The 22,153-nt window shown below is 42.6% G+C and overlaps 1 protein-coding gene across 1 annotated transcript in view; it reads left to right on the top strand.

The window, feature by feature from the left end:
• Positions 1-19,471, top strand: part of NINJ1 (ninjurin 1) — a 30,751-nt gene extending 11,280 nt beyond the window's left edge. Inside the window, exons 2-4 of the mRNA XM_073574197.1 lie at positions 15,845-16,064; positions 16,337-16,503; positions 18,720-19,471. Coding sequence (XP_073430298.1) covers positions 15,845-16,064; positions 16,337-16,488 — 372 coding nt within the window. The 3' untranslated portion in view covers positions 16,489-16,503; positions 18,720-19,471. The remainder of the gene's footprint in view (positions 1-15,844; positions 16,065-16,336; positions 16,504-18,719) is intronic.
• The last annotated feature ends 2,682 nt before the right edge of the window (positions 19,472-22,153 follow it).

Here is a 22,153-nt window from a genome sequence, read left to right as displayed (position 1 = left end):
CTGGTGCTCCACGCAAAATCCCACCCCGTGGGGTCAGAATGATCACAAGAACGGTGAGCAAAAATCCCAGAACCACGCGGGGGGACCTAGTGAATGAACTGCAGAGAGCTGGGACCAATGTAACAAGGCCTACCATAAGTAACACACTACGCCACCATGGACTCAGATCCTGCAGTGCCAGACGTGTCCCACTGCTTAAGCCTGTACATGTCCGGGCCTGTCTGAAGTTTGCTAGAGAGCATTTGGATGATCCAGAGGAGTTTTGGGAGAATGTCCTATGGTCTGATGAAACCAAACTGGAACTGTTTGGTAGAAACACAACTTGTCGTGTTTGGAGGAAAAAGAATACTGAGTTGCATCCATCAAACACCATACCTACTGTAAAGCATGGTGGTGGAAACATCATGCTTTGGGGCTGTTTCTCTGCAAAGGGGCCAGGACGACTGATCCGGACACATGAAAGAATGAATGGGGCCATGTATCGTGAGATTTTGAGTGCAAACCTCCTTCCATCAGCAAGGGCATTGAAGATGAAACGTGGCTGGGTCTTTCAACATGACAATGATCCAAAGCACACCGCCAGGGCAACGAAGGAGTGGCTTCGTAAGAAGCATTTCAAGGTCCTGGAGTGGCCTAGCCAGTCTCCAGATCTCAACCCTATAGAAAACCTTTGGAGGGAGTTGAAAGTCCGTGTTGCCAAGCGAAAAGCCAAAAACATCACTGCTCTAGAGGAGATCTGCATGGAGGAATGGGCCAACATACCAACAACAGTGTGTGGCAACCTTGTGAAGACTTACAGAAAACGTTTGACCTCTGTCATTGCCAACAAAGGATATATCACAAAGTATTGAGATGAAATTTTGTTTCTGACCAAATACTTATTTTCCACCATAATATGCAAATAAAATGAAAAAAAAAACAGACAATGTGATTTTCTGGATTTTTTTTTCTCAGTTTGTCTCCCATAGTTGAGGTCTACCTATGATGTAAATTACAGACGCCTCTCATCTTTTTAAGTGGTGGAACTTGCACTATTGCTGACTGACTAAATACTTTTTTTCCCCACTGTATATTAGCATATGAAAGAATGCTTTGAAAAAGAAGACAACCCCTTTAAAGAGAATGTATCACTTAAATTCTCTTTTAGTAATGCAAACCAGATAGTGACACGTATTGACAGTTTTATCCAGAATTCTTGAAATATTGTGACTTTTGGCATTTTTACAATCGACCCAACTTTTTGCACAGTGGGTGGAGTTCGGACAGGTCATGGGCAATCACGGCCGACAGATTCATCAAAATTTATGTCACAAATAGTGACGGTAGCTGAAAAGCGTGAAACACTAAAGAGACTCACTATTTCATCGCACCTTTACTCCAGCACTATCTGTAAAACATTGGAGTTTAAGACTCCAGTCTAAATGTCTCGGCACCAGAGTCATTTTTTTATTTTGCTTTTTTTTTTTTTTTTTTTACAAATAAGTGTGGCTTGACTTGTATTTAGTCAATCTGCTGTCGTTTTAGAGCCGAGTGGTCCTATTAGATTACATTCGGTCAACACTTCTGCCTTTATTGGAATATTTTGCAGAAATTTTCCGAAGGACCCTACGGTATGCAGATCTACGGTTGACTGATGGATTTTTTCAGGAGACAAACAATGCTGGAAGAGGCTTGTATAAGGGTACATCCTGCTGACACGTTGCCTGTAAAGCCTCCATTACATGTGTTTCATGTCAATCTTAGTTATATACCGTACATGAAAGGAGCTAATGTTTGTCAGTGTACTTGGAATGCAGCACGCCGTGGCACTTGTGGTTGTGTTTTCCTCGTAGACATCAATTATGCAGCCTCCTGTTTTAGCGGATGTTTTGCGGCTTAAAGAATTGAAGCAACAATATTATTATAATATTTTTGGTCCTTTGCATCTAAATTTAAAGAATGAAGCAACATTACAAATATTGTGGAATCCAGAAAATGCTACTGTTTTTGAGTATACAGCTCATAGGCCGAATTATGTGTGTCCACAGTTACCGGTTTCAAACAAACTTTAGCCTTTTTCTCTAGTTCTTAGAGGGAATCTGTGAGCAGTCTTGCTATGTAATCTGAAAGCATCATGATGTAAGGTCAGAGACACTGATTCCAGAAACAGATCAGTTGGTTTCCTGGGATAGGTCACCAATATCTGATCTGTGGTGGGTGCGACACCCATCACTCCTGCCAATCAGCTGTTACCTGTGGGTCCTGCAGATCCATGAATTGGGGTGGAATCTGTAGCATCCGGTTGCTATGGTTTTGACTGAATTGACGTGATCCGGTAGTAGCCGAGAATTACTGTCTGTTGCCGATGCTGGTAACAGATGACGGGCAAGAGTGCCGGGAGTCACACCCACAACTCTCAAATATTGATAGGTTATCCTAAGCATAGTCCATAAGTAAAAAAAAAAAATAGTGGCCAACGTCTTAAGTTCTGGTCTGGAGACTTGTTGTTTCAGACATCTCGGTGTCGGTAGAAGTCTAATGTGTATGGGATCTCCTGACTCTTCCGTATCAGATGATGTCGGGGGAGACAAGGAACGGGATATCCAATTTTGGATTGCTGAGCCTTTTGTTCTTGGTTGTATAGGTAGCCATCAAAAGATTCGGCAGAGATAGGTGTCAGCCATACGATAGGCCAGCTACCTCTTGGTTATGGGGGGTTTTACACTTGGCCTTTTTCTTATTTAGTCTGTCAGTTAAATCTCCGATCATGGGACGGAGGCTGCTGGCGAGCGGGAAGTTTTTTTTGCTCCTGTCCATGGGAAATGATGAAGCTCCAGAGGCAGGATGCTTAGAGATAAACAATTTCCTGTGGATTTTGGCTTAGATCGAGAACTCAAAGAACATTTGTGACTCGAGAAGAAAAAATGTTTAAAAACATAAAAACAAACTCTAATAGTAGTAAATTTCTACTTGTCCCATCTTCATCTGACCATTAGATAGAAAATGTCCCTGAATCTCCAGGACTTTAACGTTTATGACCAACAGTCTTTGGTTAGGGGTCCAGACCCTGCCGATCGGGACAGTGAAGTAAGCCCACTGTCGCGGTTTACACTGGCTCAGCTGCTCATCGGTTCGGGTGGCTATGGCGAGTACTGACGCTTGTCCCATCCACTTGCTGGCGAGTAAATTGGTTTTCTCACAATTCCAACTGCACGTTGGCAGATAAGGGTATGATCGTTGGTGGGTCCTCCACTTATTATGAGTATCGGGCTCCTTTGTCCCCTACTTGAATGGAGTAGTGTAGTGGTCATGCATAGGGCTGGACTTAGCTTTTCCCTTCTGTCCCGTAGACTATAAAAAAACGCAGCAGCTTGGATACTACCATTGTGACCACCCATGGTAAGGACCTCTTTTACCATGATTTGTAGAGGAGCCAGCTTTAGGAGCCCCAGTGATCATACATTATCACCAACACTGTGGATAGGTCATAACTTGTAATGATGAGACCCTTTCAGTAAGAGGATCAGTAATGGCTCTTTCCTTGCCCACACAGATTGTCATTGTTCTCGGCAGCACTTGCCCTGATAACACAGGATGATGTGCTGCCGAGAATTATGATTTTTTTTTTTAAGCAAGCTAAAATAATTATTTCATTCTGTTGCTTTGTCAGGTGATCAGCAGCCCTCACAATTTATTTATAATGACATTTATTAATTTTTTTTTTTATTTCTAGAGAACCCCTTTAAGTCTGACATTGATGACTCATACAAAATTGTTGTAATATAAGAATAAATAATTAATCTGTGCTCTGATGGATCGTGTTTTCAGGAAAACAAAGCTAAAGGACAAGGGCGTAGAAAGTAAGTTTTTTAAGCATTATTATGGAACTACACCCAGAAAATTGTATTTATGTCTAGGTGGCATTAGCCTTTTCGGTTCCTGTTGTGGTGTAATACTTGAGTGATGTCAGTGGAGAACAAGTCTCCCTTTTGTGTTGTGTTTAGCTTCTCCTCCAACAACGACCTCATTATTTCACAGCGTTTCCTTTTAACTATAACAAATTAGCAATCTAATATCTGGCGGCTTGTTGTCTCTGAGCTTGGCTTTGTCACTTAATTTTTTTTTTTTTTGCTATGACTGGTAATTGTTTTCCCTTATTTATATACTATCTGAAGTAATGGCAAGTGCTGCATATTGTTCGCTCCTAGCTTCATAGGATGAGTCCACATGTAGCGGTCAAATACCTGTAGAATCCCGAATAGTGAAAAGACAGGAAAAAAGTTAACACATATAAATGGATTGTCTAGAACTGATACAGTTGTAAGGATTTCTCACTACTAGCTCTGCAGTGGATATAAAAAGTCTACACACCCATGTTAAAATGGCAGATTTTTTTTTATAAAATAATCATTTCAGAAATTTTTTCATCTTTAATGTCAACCATGATCTGAAAAAATCCATTGAGAAACACATAGAAATCATCATTTTGAGGGTAAAATAAAATTAAAATAATGTGACTGCATAAGTGTGAACACCCTTAATAATTGGGGATGTGGTTGTGTTCAAAATTAGCCAATCACATTTAAGCTCATGTTAAATAGTAGTTATAAAGTTTGGCTGTTTTAGTAGGATTTTCCTGTCATTTTACAACAAAAGCCGAGGTCCGTAAACAGCTTACAAGCCAGCAAAGGATCTCATTGCTAAGAGTCCTCAGTCAGGAGAAGAGTACAAAAGCCATTCCAAGGCATTAGATATACAATGAAACTCTGTGAAGATCGTCATAAAAAAGTGGCTTAAGTTTGACAAAACAGTAACATTACCCAGAACTGGACGTCCCTCAAGAATTGTTGAAAAGACAAGGAGACAGTTGGTCCAGGAGGCCCATGGCAACATCAAAGGAGGTGCAATAATATTAGTCGTTGGGGGGGCCTAGTTAGATACTATTGGCTTTCCTTCTTACATACTAATAAGAAAGCGATTCTTTCTATTCTCCGTCCTAAAGGTTGAACTTTTTGGTCATAATTCCAAAACGTATGTTTAGCTCAAAGCCAACCCCAAAAGAACACCATACCCACAGTGAAGCATGGTGGAGGCTACATTGTGCTTTGGGAGCTTCTTTTGAGCAGCTAAAACTGGGGTTTTAGTTAAGGTGGAACTAGTTATGAATATTTCAAAATATCAGTAAATTTGACAACAAAACTTTTTAGGCCGAAGATGAGTTTTACCTTTCAATACGACAACCACCCTAACCATACCATCAAACAAGCAAAAGAATGGCTTTGCCAGAAGAAGATCACAGTTTTGGAATGGCCCTGCCTAAACTTGAATACAAGAGGGTGCTATACACAGGAAGTGTCCTGGTCAGACGCATCGATCAGATTTGGCGCAACTCCAGGGAAGAGTGGGCAACATTTGCCAATTCTAGATGTGCCATGCTGATAGACTCTGACCCAAAAAGACTCCTTGCTGTCCTAAATTCAAAGGGTACTTCAACAAGCTATTAGATAAAGGGTGTGTATATTTAAGTAACCACATTATTTTATTACTTTATTTTTCTTTTTTCACCTGAAAAGGTTTCTGTTTATTTTTTTCAATTGAATTTTACAGATTGTGGGGTACATTAAAGGGAATCTGTCACCGGAAGTTGGCGGGCTATGTAAATGCCCTGTGTCCAGTCTGATGGGCGGTGTTTCTTCTTTTTTTCTCCACCCCATCCATGGCCCCCGTCCGCAATCTTTTCCGGAATTAGAGTCGTTCTCCTCCAGATCATTACTGCGCATGCGCTGGAACACTATGTCCCGGAAGTATTTCGCTGTGTTCCGGGACATAGTGTACTGGCGCATGCGCAGTAATGATTTTCGGCTGTGCCCGCAGTTGGGCAAAGCATACTGCGCGTGCGCGAGGCATGATTGTTTTGCGCACGAGCGAACTATGGAGGAGAACGACTAATTCCGGAAAAAATCGTGGACAAGGGCCACGGATGGGGTGGAGAAAAAAAGAAGAAACTCCGCCCATCGGACCGAACACAGGGCATTTACATAGCCCCCCCAACTTCCGGTGACAGATTCCCTTTAAAGGTGGAAAAAGTTCTGAAATGATTCTTGGTGTGATTTTTTTTTTTTCATTTTTTATAATATGACAAAAACCTGGTACGTTAACAGGGGTGTGTAGACTTTTTATATCCAAAGTAGATGGGGTTTCATATTGTTAATTAGAGCAAGCAAATATTTATTTTCAAAAAGGAAAGTTAATAACTAAAATGTATAAGCAGCTGTTCTACAATAACTAGGTTTTCTGTATGAATGAGGATGCATATACTGTACTTCTCGGATGTGCAGAAGCTGGAGGTGCGGGCGGCAACAACCACGATGCTGTTTATAACCATTTCCTGTAATGCTCACACGCTGCTGTGTGACTCACATACAAGTGATTTCAGCAGATTGGAGCAGAGCCAATTCTAACCTCTTATTTAGAGAGTAAAAGTTCAGATTGAAGGTTTTCAGGAAAACCCCCACCCAAACTAATAGATGAATTGCAGAGTCATAAAATAAAAACTCCCTATGAGGAATGAGGACATTTCTCCTCGACTACATGATGAATTGCAAAATATTGTAGTGTCATGTTTTTCCATTAAATGACATGCAATCACAAAAAAACTAATTTCCACTAAATTTCAGCTTTTACAAAAAATTGACCCGCTTACATAATTTCAGCGATCTCGTTAGTTCAAGCGAAAGTGTTGGGGCGCAGTCACATGGCCGTATAAATCGGACCAAGGTCAGAACGCAGTGCATGGACTGGCCGGCGGCTCTCCTCACCCGAGGGTGACATTTGCATAGAACTATATGAAACTGTCACACTTGGGTCAGAAGACCCACCGGCCAGTTTTGGCATTGCATTCCGATCTTGGTCCGATTTATACGGCCATGTGACTGCGCCCTTAGTCGGATCAAGGCAGCTGATCTAATTCAGTCAGCAAGACAGAGTGGTAAGAGCAGACTTGAGTACTTTAAAAGAAAACTGATTCTTAAAATCATTGGCCCCAATTCATAGAGATCTGCATTTTTCACACTGGTCTTGATGAAGAGGCGTACTGGAGTCAGACGCCCTTGATTCATTAAAAGGTGCACGCCTCTTAATGAATCCAGTGAATCTGAAAAGTGGCATTTGCTTTTCCACAAATCTTACTCCAATTGGGGACTGACGTAAGGAACTGCACCATTCGTCGTTAATTTTACGCCTGTTCGTCTGGCCCTAGGTACACCCAATGTGTCTGAACTGGGACAAAATTGCATGAGACCTCCATTGTCACAAAATTTTAGCGCAGACTCGCATTGTGCTAAAATGTTACAGCTTTTTACACTCAAATTCTGGGATAAAAGCTTTGAATTGGGGCCTATGTCTTCTGTTATCCATGATTACCACCAAGGAAACACGTGCATTCATCATTTCTTTGCGTCAAAGGGTTTTATCGTCAAGGAAGGACATTGTTGCTTCTATGTCTGTTATTATATCCAGAGATAGGTTGCACAGCAGTTTTAGCAGCCTCCTCTTACCTCAGCACCCCTGGTATCTCCAGTAATAGATCAGATAGACAGCAGTGTGAGCAGCCTCTTGTTACCTCAGCACCCCTGGTATCTCCAGTATTAGATCAGATACACAGGGTGGACAGCAGTGTGAGCAGCCTCTTCTTATATCAGTTCCCCTGTCAGGTATCTCCAGTATTAGATCAGATAGATAGGGTGGACAGCAGTGGATGCAGCCTCTTGTTACCTCATTACCCCTGGTATCTCCAATATTAGATCAGGTCGCCAGGGTGCACAGCAATGTTAGCAGCCTCTTCTTATCTCAGTTCCCCTGTTAGGTATCCCCAGTATTAGATTAGATAGACAGGGTGGATGCAGCCTCTTGTTACATCAGTACCCCTTGTATATCTAGCATTAGATCAGATAGACATGGTGGACAGCAGTGTGAGCAGCTTCTTCTTACCTCAGCACCTCTGGTATTTCCAGTATTAGATCAGATAGACATGGTAGACAGCCGAGTGAGCAGTCTCTTCTTACCTCAGCCCCCTGGTATCTCCAGTATTAGATCAGATAGCCAGGGTGGACAGCAGTGTGAGCAGCCTCTTCTTACCTCAGCACCCCTAGTATTTCCATTATTAGATCAGATAGAGAGGGTGGACAGCAGTGTGAGCGGTCTCTTCCTACCTCTGTACCCTTAGCATCTCCAAATTATCACAGTGGCCATGTTTCTGTCAGTGTAAGTATAACAAGACTGCGGCCTGTCTATAGTAATACCCTCCCAAGACAAATGGTAATCATTTGCTAATTAAAGGTATTTTTGGAATTTATTTCTAATTACATTTACTTTTTTATTTTCTAATGCTGAAGAACCCATTTAATGTCCAGTTGGCTTTCCTTGGTGACCAAAGTCAATATGTAGCTAACTTTCAGCTCTGACCCAACAGCAAGGTCCTTTGTACGCACCAATGAAAACTTTGATCACGTGCACATGACATGTCAGAATTTTATAAAGACTGACCTTTTAATGGAGGTTAGAAACCTAATTGTCAGGAAAATGCTCTAATCACGTGTCGTGCAAATTATATTATAGGTGTCACTCGTAATTTTCTTATGAAAGTATTTCTCAGGCGTCTACTAAAAAAGAACTGCAGATGCCGGGAGACAGGAGGTGGTTCTCCGGGCTACCATCCAACAGCTACAGATTACTGACATTGTTGATGGATCAGGTCCTTCAAACTTGATTTACTCCAATTCTAGAGATGTGCTAATCCTAATATAGTCACTATGTATATGATAGAGGAATTCTTATATACAATCCAGGTCCTAGTAATGCCCAGTTCAGAGGTTCGTGTATTGCTGTCCGAAAACAGAATGTGATTGTTAAGCCTCACCAGGTGAGGTGGATCCTCTAAGCCCCCGGTTTGGATGAGCACACGGACAACGGGCATTGAAGCAGCTAGAAGGCACGTAGGCAGCGAGGACTAGGCTCACACAGGAATCTCAGGAGCAGCAGAAAGGATGAAGTGGAACAGGTAAGGCACAGATGGTGGCGCACACCAAACATAGAGGTCTAGAGTCTCATTACTAAGACACAGGTGTGTGTCAATGGGTCTTAAATAGGTCTAGGGAGAATATGTCATTGATCTACATTGGGCAACCTGCAAAACCCGATGTGGAGCACAACAGAAGGCAACAGAAGGCAACGGAGCCAGGGGAAGAGAGCAAAGCCCGGGGACAGCTGTGTAACAGTGATGTGTAGACTAGGTGTGGGTCTTCTGACTTGATCTCGACATCCACCTATATGTTTATGAAGCTGTCAACTTTGAATCGGGAGACCCTTGGCCAGCCCCTACTTGGATAGAAATACATGGAGGTCTGAATTCCGCCTAATGGAGTGTATGATGTATTTGACTGTGCAAATTCTATGTCACCTCTATAAGTGTCTACAAGGTCCTACAATACAGTCAGGCTTCACGAAAACCTGTCCAGACATTAAACCTGTGTTATTAATCCGTCTAGACAGGTTTTTCTAGTACAGAGGCTCCTGAATAGACGGGGCCGGTGCAGGAACCAGTCACATGCCCACCTCTCCCTCCTTCCACTATCCGATTCCTCTAATCCCCGGACACTCACATTTCCCAGGCAGGGCTCATTTACTGAAGGCCTCAAGTGAGGAGAATCCGTCACTGATCCACTGGTGGCGGCTGCTGAGTAAATGAAGAACTGGAAGAAATGAAGTAAAGAATAAGGGCGGATGCTGTGCACAACGGAGTGCTCTGCTGCACCATGTAATCTATGGAAATCGCCTATTCATGGGGGAAGGGAGCACAGTATACGATGACACCTGTGGAAGCAGGAGCCCTATAAGTCAATATCGACCTCAAATCGTTCACGATGGGGCAATTTTTATTTTTTTTTGTTTTGTGGTATTATTGCAGTATTTAGTATAAATGATTGACTGGTCTCCTAAGGTGACAAAAAATAAATAAATATAAATATTGGAAAAAAAAAAGGTTTACCCCTTGATGATGCAGGCAATTTGTGTTTTCTGCAATTTCTTTCTTTTTTTTTTTTCTTCTTCCAAGATCCATTTTATTTTATTCCTCCATTGAGGTAGCCATATAAGTGCTTGTTTCCATCACTTTATGTTGCATTTTTCTGGGGAAGTGCGGCCACCACAATACAGCAATTTTGGCTTATTTCAACCTTTTTTTCACGTCTTTACAGTTTCTAATGAGGGTTAAATAACTTTATAATCTCATAGCTCAAACTTTTATGGATACGGAAGTACCAAATATATATAGTTTTATTATTATTCATTAATAATCACAATAATAATACTAATGGTAGTTCTTTATTTTTGAACCGGGAATTGGGGGGGGGGGGGTTATTCAAAGTCTGTTTTAACTGAGAATTCTGTATATGTAAAAGTCTTCTATAAACTAGACAATCCCTTTAAGTAGCTATTCCCTTGTAAGACATTTTTGGAGTTTTTGTACTTTGCTATGTGCGATTCTGCATTTCGTCTTCACGGCAGACTACCGTACTTGTAATATGAGCCTTTTTTTCCTGTCGCATTTCGCCTTGTCCTTTCAGGCCCGGCCTGCAGCGAGGGGCCTCCTGTGCCTAAACAATGTGTGACTACTGATAGGAGAGCAGAAACCACAGCCTAGACTTCTATAAATACTCACATGTACAGAGATCCAGTGTCCACGTTAATATTTCACTAGCGGTGTGCCTGACATGTGTACGGTTACATTATGTGTTCCTATGCATTATACAGTGTATACACCTAAATCGGACATAATATAGTTCATAAGGGCAGGCAATGCCCTAAATATCCGGTCGCCCTTTGTCCTTTGTTCAGAAGATAAGCCCTGGCCAAATTTCTGCTTTAGATGGGGAGCTCTCAATATATGGGTCTTGGCTGGCTAGTCCAAAGTAGGCTCCCGGTGGCTTCTCCTTGACCGTTCCAGTTGACTGACGGGTCTCTCTCTGTCTGTACGCAGCTTCTCCCAGCCCAGATTCCTTTCACTGACAGGTCTTTCCCAATATACTTAGGGTGAGACCTGTGAGTCAAAGAGATCTGGGCTGAGAGAAGTTGCTGAGGACCTTTCTTGGACTAGTCAGCCGACACACACAGGGGGCGATTCATCAAAGCTTTCTGGCAAAAAAAACCCTTTGAAAACTCACTTTTTTTTCCCCCCACAACTTGAGGTTGTGCAACAGATGTGACTTCTGGTATTTTCATACCATTGTCGCCCCAGCTCCGACAAGGTAGGCAGTGCTGGGGCGTGGCGACCCCTACTCATCAAATTCAAGACGAGTGACGGCGTTCACTACACCACAAATCTTACTGCAGCAAAGCCTCTGTGAGATTTGTGGTGGGACCCACATAGGGACGTACCCCACTCCGAGCCTTGACCGATTCATTAAGAGGCATGTGCCCCAAAGTACCCCCTCATCATGACTGGAAAGAGAATCACCCCCATAGTCTCCAACCGGCTTCTCAAGGTATACTTTCCCTGAAATGCCGCCCCATTACCGGGTACGACGTGTGGAGCCAGTCTTTAGCTTCCAGATCTGTTAGATGATCTAAGAAATTCCTCTCTGGAAAAAGAGAAAGATTCCCCACAAAACTGGACTTTCAGTTCTGTATGGGCGTTCCCCTCAAGAAATACTGAGATCAGTGTTCCTAAAACAAGTGCTCCTTACTGAAAGGGGTTTTCCAGGCCGACAGAAAATTTTCAGCAAGCCGAATCTTAACGGTGTGAACACACTTTAGAGATTTGGCTCTGCTGGGAGGTTCAAGCTGTCATTACTTGACACTATGTGTGATTTTCCTACTTGCGGCCACTTGCCCACCATCTACTTTTCAAGCTTTTCTCAGTTAACATATTCTGTAATACTCAGCAGATTTTCTGTACAGAGATCTGCATTAACAAAAACCCATTATGAACGTACCCTTTAAGCTGCTTATTTGTGCTTCCATAATGCAAGTCTCTCTAACTGGAAACCAGCAGAATTCTCAGTTTAAACAGGAACAGAGAAGAAAATATTGTAGAGATTTCCACATAATTGCTCAATACTTTTAAGTAAAAACTCTGTGAAAAGTGATAAATTGTCATCCTTGTACAATATTGGAAACCCCACCATACAATGGAAGATTTTATTGTCACACTAAAGGCATAGTACACTTTAGCTTTGTTTTATCGATTGTGATGCCTGCTCATTAATGCTTCCTTCATCACACCCTGCCCAGCTCTCCTGTTCACGGAATAAAAGTTGATGGAGGATCATGTGACCAGACCTGCCCATCAGCCTTCTCCAATAAAAACCACTATGCATGCAAAGTTGTTTTTCAATTGGAGGAGGCTGATGGGCAGGTCTGGTCACATGATCCTTCATCAGCCAAAATTCCGTGAGCGGGAGAGCTGCGCCGTGTGTGAGAAAGGTTTCACTAATTAAGACTTTTCTGAAAAGGAGGAGTTACTGTAATATTTATATAGTAGTAAGTACTGTAAAATCATGTCCCCAACACATCTGGTCAAATAACGATTTATTTTATTGAACTCCCTTGGCTCAATCTCGAGCCATGGTGACTTAATGGTAGAACAATCTGTAGGAATATAGATCTTGTGCAAGCCTAGATAGGTCCACTAGGGTCTTCTCCATCATTCTCTTGATAGTATCAAGCCATCGGGTTGCTGGTCTTCATCCTCGCCTTGTTCCTTCTATTTTTCTGACCATGATGTCCTTCTTCAGTGATTGTGCTCTTCGTATGATGTGTCCAAAGTACTTCCAATAGGTGGCACTAGAGTTCTAGTCCTTTTTGTGTCTGAAGAGGCAGTTTGCATACAAAGCAGGCAAGTCTTATTGTGTTGATCTTTGCTTTCCGTGACGTGTCTGGCTTGATTTCTTCCAAGATTGATTTGTTTGTTCTTCTTGCCATTAGTGGAATTGATAACATCCTTCTCCAGCACCATATTTAGAAGGCGTCAATTCTTCTTCTATCTTGTTTCTTTATAGTCCAGTTTTCGCATCCATATATTACTATGGAAAAGACTGAACTATGTACGAGCCATATCTTTTTCGCCAGTGAAATGTTCCTCGATTTGAAGACCTTGTCCAGTGACTTCATTGTTGATTTGCCCATAGCTATTCTCCTATTGACTTCTGGTGTCATGGCTGCATCTTGACTGATCATTAATCCTAGAAGGTTGAAGTCCTTTTACAATTTCCAGTTTGCTGTCGTCCATCTAAAATGTGTCCTGGTCATACCTGGCGGTAGTTAATATCTTTGTCTCCTTTGTAATGAGTAGAGGTCCCATGTTTTAACTTTCCATCTTGACACCCCGTTATGAGTCCTTCATTCCATCTACACTTGTTGCTATCAATGTTGTATCATCTGTGTATTTAAAGGGGTAGTCTACTACTAGGAAAACCTTTTCTCAATCTAAGTGTCTTCCCCGTCAAAATAAAAACAACTTATACCTGCTGCTCACATCCGGTCAATTACTTAGTCGTCCGTCGGTGGGGAAAGAGTAGCCGGCGCTGCTTGGGTGCGGGGCTCACGTGAGCTAAACACCGCACGTGTGCCCCGGGATAGCAAGTGCCAACATGGCTGGAACTGCGCCCACACGGGAGGTGTCGGTGTTTTTATTTTGACATAGGAAAACACCGACACCCATTTAAGATTGCTGATGAGTCATCCAGCAATTTTGATTCCTTCTTTTTTGGCAAGTCCAGCCTTCCTGAAAATAAATTCTTCATATAACTTGAAGAGAAATGGTGATCAGATGCAGCCTTGTATGACGTATCGCTCTACTTTGAACCACGTCAAATAACAATAAGTTGGATAAACCACTGAACATTATCAGAAAGTGTGGTTTGGTCTAGAATATTCATTTTACAGTATATGAAATGACCCCCATCCTTGCATGGCTATGTATGTTCAGGTCATATAGCTTCTTCAGTGTTATACAAAATACATGGGCCATTTGTTCATGACTAGCTTGGGTTGTCCAGCGTTGCCCAGTCTGTGTCATAATAGCAGAAGCATTTACGCAATTAGGACTTAGTCTTCATATTTTGAAACTTCTCCTTCTCCCAGTGACAATCAGACGTGACCCTGCACACTGGTCTTTTTGTAAATTACAAAGGTTATGCAAAGAAACTCATACTAGTTAAACAAGGTACACATCTGTGGACAGTGCTGTTTCAAGGTTCTTGCCCCTCATCAGCACAAAACGGGGTACTAGTTAGCTAACAGAGATGCATCTTAGAAGCAGGTTTGGCTGATATGAGCTACACTGCATCATTTTATTTTTCAAAATAAGCCTCTTCAATGAGGTTCTTTATTGCCCAAAGCTACATCTAAGGCATCTCATTCAGCCAACTAGCAATATGCTATGTACTGATGAGGGACAAAAACTCAGAAACAGTGCTTTCTCAGGTTTGAGCTACTTTGCATAATTTTTGTTTACGGTAAATAAGTCTCTTAAATGAGTGTCAGTTATCCTCTGAGCTACATCTAAGAAATCTCATTCAGCCAACTAAAACTCTGCTGTGTACTGATGATGGGTAAAAAACCCTAAACAATGTTTTTAATGTTTGAGCTACTTTGCATAATATTTTTTTGTTTTGAAAATAAGCCTCTTATAGGAGAGTATTCCCCTGAATAAACTCATTAACCCAATTATTACTCAGATCTGTATTGATGAGGGGCAAAAAACCCTGAACAGTGCTTTCTAAGGTGTGAGTTACCTTGTATAAATGTTTTTTTTTCTCATTGAGCCTTGCCTTGAAATTAGGTCTGCATATTGAGTTGAGTCTCTTAAGTCTGGTATATGTGTATGCCTGAATATGTTACCAATATAAGACAACAAATACTGTTATACATTTCAACCAACCTTTTAGTCTAAGGCCTCTTTCACACTTTTGTTTTTTACAAGCAGTCACAATCCGCCAGGTTTTGAAAAAAACGGATCCGCAATTTTCTTTTGAGGATCCGTTTTTTTCCCCATTGACTTCCATTATTGGCGGATTGTGACGGATTGCTGTCCGTTGCATCCGTTTTTTTTGCGTATCCGCCAAAAGTTCCTGTCCGTCACCATCCTCAAACATTTGAAAACGGAGCTTGCAACATTTTTTTCTGTGGTGGATCCTCCAGACACTCATTTAACCCGAAATTCTTTCTGGGTGCCGGACAAAAAAAAATTCTCTCTCTCTCTCTCTCTCGTGGCCAGCGATTCCTTTAAATTTCCTCATTTTCAGGATCCGTCTAAAAACGGATCCTGTGCCATCCGTTCACATCAGTTGAGAACGGATCCGCTTGTCTGCCTTTTTGGCGGATTGTAACTGATGCAAATAACTGAAGTGTGAAAGAGGCCTAAGGGGTAACGTTTCTAATTGTGAAGAGTGACAAGTTAAGCCTGGCATGTCAGAGTGAGGAGACTTATGCTTCTCTAGGAAATTAAATATGCAAATTGTGTCTTCAGAGATGAAGAGAACTAGAAACTGTAGCGCCACCTATTGTAAGCAGTGATCCTTCAAGCCAATATCGACTCTTTAGCGAGCCTTGTCACATGACTTAGGATAAAAGTCAAACCAGAATCTCAATTTGCAGCCACTTTGCTGCCCCGCATCAGTGCAAAGTATGAGATCTGATTTGGCTAGGTGAGAGGCTCTGGACTGGGATCTAAGAGGTAACGTTTCACCTTGTGCAAGGTGACAAGCCAAGCCTGGCGTGTCAGAGTGAGGAGACTTATAAGCCATGCATGTTCTTCTAGGAAATTAAATACGCAAAGTAACCAACCTCCTGCGAATTTTCTCTACAGAATGGACGTGGCAGAAAGAAGCTGAATATAAATCATTATGCCAATAAGAAGAGTGCTGCCGAGAGCATGCTGGATATTGCCCTGCTGATGGCCAACTCGTCACAGCTGAAGGCCGTAATTGACCAGGGACCCTCGTTCACTTACTACATCCCACTCATCATCCTGATCTCCATATCCCTCATCCTCCAGATTGTGGTCGGGGTGCTCCTCATCTTCATTGGTTTGTATGATTGTGATTTTTTTTAGCACAATTTGTTGTTTCTTTTTCTATATTTCTTGACCATTGCTATATGCACAGCCCATTGAATTCCTTCCATTTTGCTTATTATTCAGATATGAACCTTTTTTCCCTGGCTTTCTAAAATGGTCAATAAGCTTGTAAGACTGATGATATCTATAATAACCTCATCATTTCTCGTGCCACAGAACTGATTGTTTTTGAGTTTCTAATAAGTTTAGAAATTAACTTTTTTTTTTTTCTTTTTCCTTCAGTAAAGTATGACCTTAATAATCGAGAGAAACACGCCAAACTGGACAACCTTAATAACACTGCTACTGGACTTGTGTTCATCATCGTGGTGGTCAACGTCTTCATTACGTCGTTTGGGGTGCAGAAACCAATGGTGGGACCTACAAATGTATAGGACTAAAGAAAAGAGGTAAACGGGAGCGCTACTCGATGCATCATCACAACGTAGTCTATAGGTCGTATGAAGACGCATGGTCTACAGGCTCCATGTATGGAGGGCTGGATAGCCGGTCGTTGTTCTGAAAGATATAGAGTGCTTGGCAAATGGTGAAGGGGTTCACCTTCACATCAGTCTGCCATCAGACTGTGCCGCAGTACCAACTTGTGGGCAGATTTGGTGCCGTTTTTAATAAAAAGGAGGAATGTTACCAGTCCTCTCGCGGAAGGGCTGAGACTCAACATGTTCCCTCACTGTCGGATTAGCGCTGACACCATCCCATTTTTCTTTTTAGATGCAGTGGGAGTAACATTGTTATGTCTGCTTTAGTAAACCCTATAAATACCTGACTTAAAGGGAATCTGTCACCCCTTTTTTGAGATATCATATAATGATATCATACAATTGTGTGTCACATAAGGATTCTCTTAGTACTTTTTCTTCCCCCTGACCCCGCACCTTTCATGCATAAATACCTTTTTTATATCGGTTCAGATGTATGTAAACTGCCGCGGTCCGGTCCGATGGGCGGGGCTAATTCAACTGCTTCCCCCCGTCTTGCTCTACATGAGAAGAAATGCGTAGAGCAAGACAGGGGGGGAGCAGGTGAATAAGCCCCGCCCATTGGACTGGACCGCGGCAGTTTACATACATCTGAACCGATATAAAAAAGGTATTTATGCATGAAAGGTGCGGGGTCAGGGGGAAGCAAAAGTACTAAGAGAATCCTTATGTGACACACAACTGAATGATATCATTATATGATATCTCAAAAAAGGGGCGACAGATTCCCTTTAAGGAATGTTAGTCATCCGGTGAGCGGGCAGATCCTCTTCGTGCACCTTAAATCCAATTTACAGGTTAAAGGCTTATTCCCACCATTACATGTTATTAGCGATAGGTGCTATCTTGCAGATGGGTGGAGGACCGACTGCTTGGTTGTCCTTTGATCCCAAAATGCACATGTAAATAGAACGGTCACCACATACTGTATATGGGATATGTGCTACTACGTCATTGTCTATGGGAGTGTCGGAGAAAGCCATGTGCTGGGACTCTGTCACCTTCAGATGTCCCATAGACAGGGAATGGAGCATAGGCTCGCATGCTTGGCCATCCCTAGTCAGATGGGGCATTTCAGAGCCCTGTTCTTTTGATATGTGAGGATCCTAGCTATTGAACCACCAATCAGCAAGTTATAATATATTAGTTTGATGATCTGAAATATGTAAAGAGTACTTTTTTTTTTTTTTTTATAATTTTGGCAAGCGTGGAAAGTTGTGACATTTTGCAAATCACTTTATTAGGGGATTTTGTCTTTATTCCTGTAAAAAAAAAAAATGCATGTAAGCGGCTTTCAATCCGCTGCTTTTCCCCAGTCTATTTTCTTGCCTTTAGCTGCACTGATATCAGAACATCCTCATTTGGAGTACAGATGATGGCAGTGAAGGGTCAGATCAGCTCCTGTGTCCTGATAAGCACAATACTAATGAGGAGGAGACAGGTGATCACTAGTGATGAGCGAGCGTGCTGGGATAAGGTGTTATGTGAGTATGTTCGGATGCTAACCTGAGTGTCTTCGGTGTGCTCGAAAAATATGTTCAAGTCCCCACGGCTGCATGTCTTGTCGCTGTTGGACAGCCGCAACACATTCAGGGATTGTCTGTTTGTTAGGCTAGCCTTGCATGTGTTGTGGCTGTCAGGCAGTCACGAGACATGCAGCCGTGGGGACTCGAACATCTTTTTTGAGCTCGCCGAAGTCATTTGGTTAGCACCTGAGTATGGGCGGATAACACCTTATCCAAGCATGTTCGCTCATGACTAGAGCTGACCCATCACTGCCATCATCTGTACTCCACATGAGTACGATCTGATATCAGTGCAGCTGAAGGCTGGTGAATAGAGTGAGGAAAAGCAGAGGTTTGGAAGCCATTCAGACTCAATATTTTTACAGGAATGAAGACAAATCCCCTAGTGTAAAGTGATTTGCAAAGTTTTATAACTTTCCAGCTGTTAAAAAAAAAAAAATAAATAAAGGTTACTTATTCTGTAATTGTGATAAATTGGCAAAAATGTAGGAAATCAGGTGTCAGGCTGATACTTTTTGACAGCAGATTAATCATATAAAACATTTTTTTTGCATATTTTAAGTCCCCTGCATTCATCATACTTTATCCTTCTGTTTCCAGATATTTAAGGGCTAAAAGGAGAAGATTTAGTTATCGCACCCATATACCGCACTGTAGATATATTTGTCATGAAGATTACGGTCGCCGAGGCATTTCAGTTTCCCATTTACCTTCTTCCCCTGGATATAAAATGTGGACTAAAATCTAGAAAGTTTTGATGCTTCTCTGGATAGACTGTAAGACAAATGGAAGTTCTTTAGTTTTTGCTGTCGGCGTAATGTATGAGGCTTTGTGTCCTTTCTGAAGATACAGAGGTCTGTAAAGTAAGAAGACTGGATTTTTTTTGGAATACCGATCAAGCGGAATCAAAAAACCAAACACTTTTCATCTGTGAATAGTGTAACTCTACGGGAGATGACACGGGATGGACCATGTGACCGGAAATACTACAATACCGCTATCCACTGTGCTGTAGCCGTTATACCAGCGGGATGTTAATACGTCAGTTTGAGGATTTCTTTTTAAACTTTTATTTTTTTAATTTTCTTTATCATTTTGTACTGAAGAACAATGCTGTTTCTGAGTAGTTAAATTCAGGTAAAAGTAGAGAAGTAAATATGCAAAATTTCCATGGTTATTCAGGTACAGGGTGAGATAATAATTCTTATTCCAGAACATAGACGGAGCTAATTACGAGCAAAATTATTGGTGAAAATTTCACGATTTCATCAGTTTGCAAAATTAGTTTTACATCCACATTTAACAGCGAATGTGCGGATAAGGCTAGTTTCACGCTAGCGTTTATGAGCGCAGCGACGGCCTGCGCACGGCCGCCGCTAAGCCCCGCCCCTGCCGTGCCCCCGCCGGTAGCTCCGCCCACCGGCGCATGACGCTGCATGTGCCCTGCGTCCCCTATATTTATCACGGGGGCGCAGGCTGTGCGCAGTATGTGTTTGGCGGCGCATGCGCCTTTTTGACGGTGCGCCGACGCAACCAAACTGCAGCAGGTTGCGTTTGGCGCAGGTCGGCGCACCGTCAAAAGGACGCATGCGCCGCCAAACGCATACTGCGCACGGCCTGCGCCCCCTGTGATAAAGATAGGGGACGCAGGGCGCATGCAGCGTCATGCGCCGGTGGGCGGAGCTACCGGCGGGGGCGCGGCAGGGGGCGGGGCTTGGCGGCGGCCGTGCGCAGGCCGTCGCTGCGCTCATAAACGCTAGTGTGAAACTAGCCTAAGATGGCCGACTCTAGTCAGAATGAAGTCATAGTAGGTAATTTAAGAGTCAGTGATAAGCGGTTATAGAGGAGTGCTTAAGAAGCAACCCAGGGGCAGACAAAAATGTCAGGTCTCCACCGCAGCTCCAGCCGAAAACCTCCAATGGAGGATAGGAGCAATGAGAAAATGGAAACGGTCTTAGGAGCACAGGAAAGAGACTCAGACAAGAGATGGGGTTAAACCACAACGCGTTTCGACGGAGGAAGTTTCACCTGATGAAGACGGATCCTCCGTCGAAACGCGTTGTGGTTTAACCCCATCTCTTGTCTGAGTCTCTTTCCTGCGCTCCTAAGACCGTTTCCATTTTCTCATAGTAGGTCATTTGTCTTTTTACACCCATCTGTGAAATATGGGCACATGTGCCATAGAGGTAGATCAGATGGTTTCTCTGGAGAGGAGGCCAAGATCGCATTGACTGTTTCCTTAGGCCGGGATCACACATGCGAGAAACACTGCCGAGTCTCGTATGGTAATACCCAGCACTGCCGCCGGCACTCGGGAGCGGAGCATGCGGCCGCATAGCAATACATGCGGCCGCATAGCAATACATGCAGCCGCACGCTCCGCTCCCGAGTGGCCTGCAGCAGTGTCGGCATTAACATGCGAGACTCGACCGTGTTTCTCACATGTGTGATCCCGGCCTTATCCTAATGGTTGCTGAGTACATCGCCAAAAATCCACTCTCCACAGCACCTACATGGCTGCAAACGAAAGGTTATGGGATTTGCCCACATCTGTGTCCCATACTTCTTGGGGTAACAAAGTTTTTATGGTTTAAACAATAACAAAAGAATGCCCAATTTTAATCATTAACCCAATTCTTCCCAAACTTTTAAACTTTTCCTTCATTATCGAAAGTGGCTTATCACAAGGGAAGAGTCAGTCGGCCGTACAAATCGGATGGGGATCACAATGCAATGCTGGGATTCGCCGGCGGCTCTCTCGCGTAACAGCTGCATAGAAATACATGCTCAGGTCGGAAGAGCCGCCGGCCAGTCCGAGCATTGCATTGCGATCCTTGTCCAATTTATATGGCCGTCTGACTCTTCCCTAAAATCATTTTACCCCTTTTCATCCGGCCGCTCAACTTCTGATATAAAGATTATTCAGGGAATATTTATATCATTTCAACAATTTACTATTTGCAATTTATTTTTGTCTTTATAGGGATGCTTAGGAAAATCTCCCAATGTTTTAGAATGATTTAATAATAGGTTTGTCTTTTAAAAAAAAAGACTTTTACCTAGTTTTGGACAATTTACTCCGGCTTGCAAAGCACTGATTTAAAAGGTATATAAATATTCATTTTAGGAATATATTTGTATAAAATTTACATTAAAACTGTAATGTTTTTTCATTTTTTTACATTTCCCATATCACTAGCTATAGAAAAAAAATTAATGCACAAATGTTGCAATTTTCACATTAGCTATTAAGCCAATTACTAGACTCCTGATTAAGGGCTCATATTCACTTGCGAGAGACTCGCACGATTCTCGTGGGAGTCTCTCGCATGAAAATCTGGCGCTGCCGCCGGCATTGGGACTGGAGCCTGCGGCTACATGTATTTCTATGCAGCTGCACGCTCCGGTCCCAGTGCCGGCAGCTGTGCCAGGTTTTCATGCGAGAGACTCCCAACGAGAATCGTGCGTGTCTCTCGCAAGTGAGCATGAGCCCTAAGACAGGCCTTTCATATTCTAGTCTTAATGAGAGGCATGCTGGAAAAAGACTTGCCTAGTTTATTAATAGGCACACACCACTTTGAGGGGTTGTTCACTATCTTCTAAATGAAATAATGAAAAAATAGATTGGTGGACGCTACGAAAATATGAAGAAAAGGACGCTTCAAGAAAAACACAGCCTGCGTCCAAAACGCGTCGGGTGCACATACCCTCTCCATGGCTCCGTAGCACTTTACCTGCTGCTGATGTGCCTTCTGTCATGACAAGTGTCTTCCTATTTACTCATTTCCCAGCATATAGAAGAATTAGTGTTAGTCATTACGCAATAAGTCGGATATTTTTGTAAGCCTTGGCGTTCTCCTTATGGGACATTTCAGTCCATGGGGGTCATTGTGAGGAAATGTGCACAAGCAGAAGGAAAGGCAGAATGTAGAATCAATCTGTGAAAACCAAACGCCAAAGGCATGTGTGTCCACCGACCCCGTGAGAAATGTCTCCCAACAGTGATACCCAGCGCACAAGTGCTTGTTATGGTT

Source organism: Dendrobates tinctorius, unplaced genomic scaffold (genome assembly GCF_039654945.1).
Source record: "Dendrobates tinctorius isolate UK_male_01 unplaced genomic scaffold, ASM3965494v1 ptg000038l, whole genome shotgun sequence".
NCBI lineage: Eukaryota > Metazoa > Chordata > Amphibia > Anura > Dendrobatidae > Dendrobates > Dendrobates tinctorius.
The sequence above is the reverse complement of the archived record's forward strand: the minus strand, read 5'-3'. Positions and strand labels throughout refer to the sequence as shown.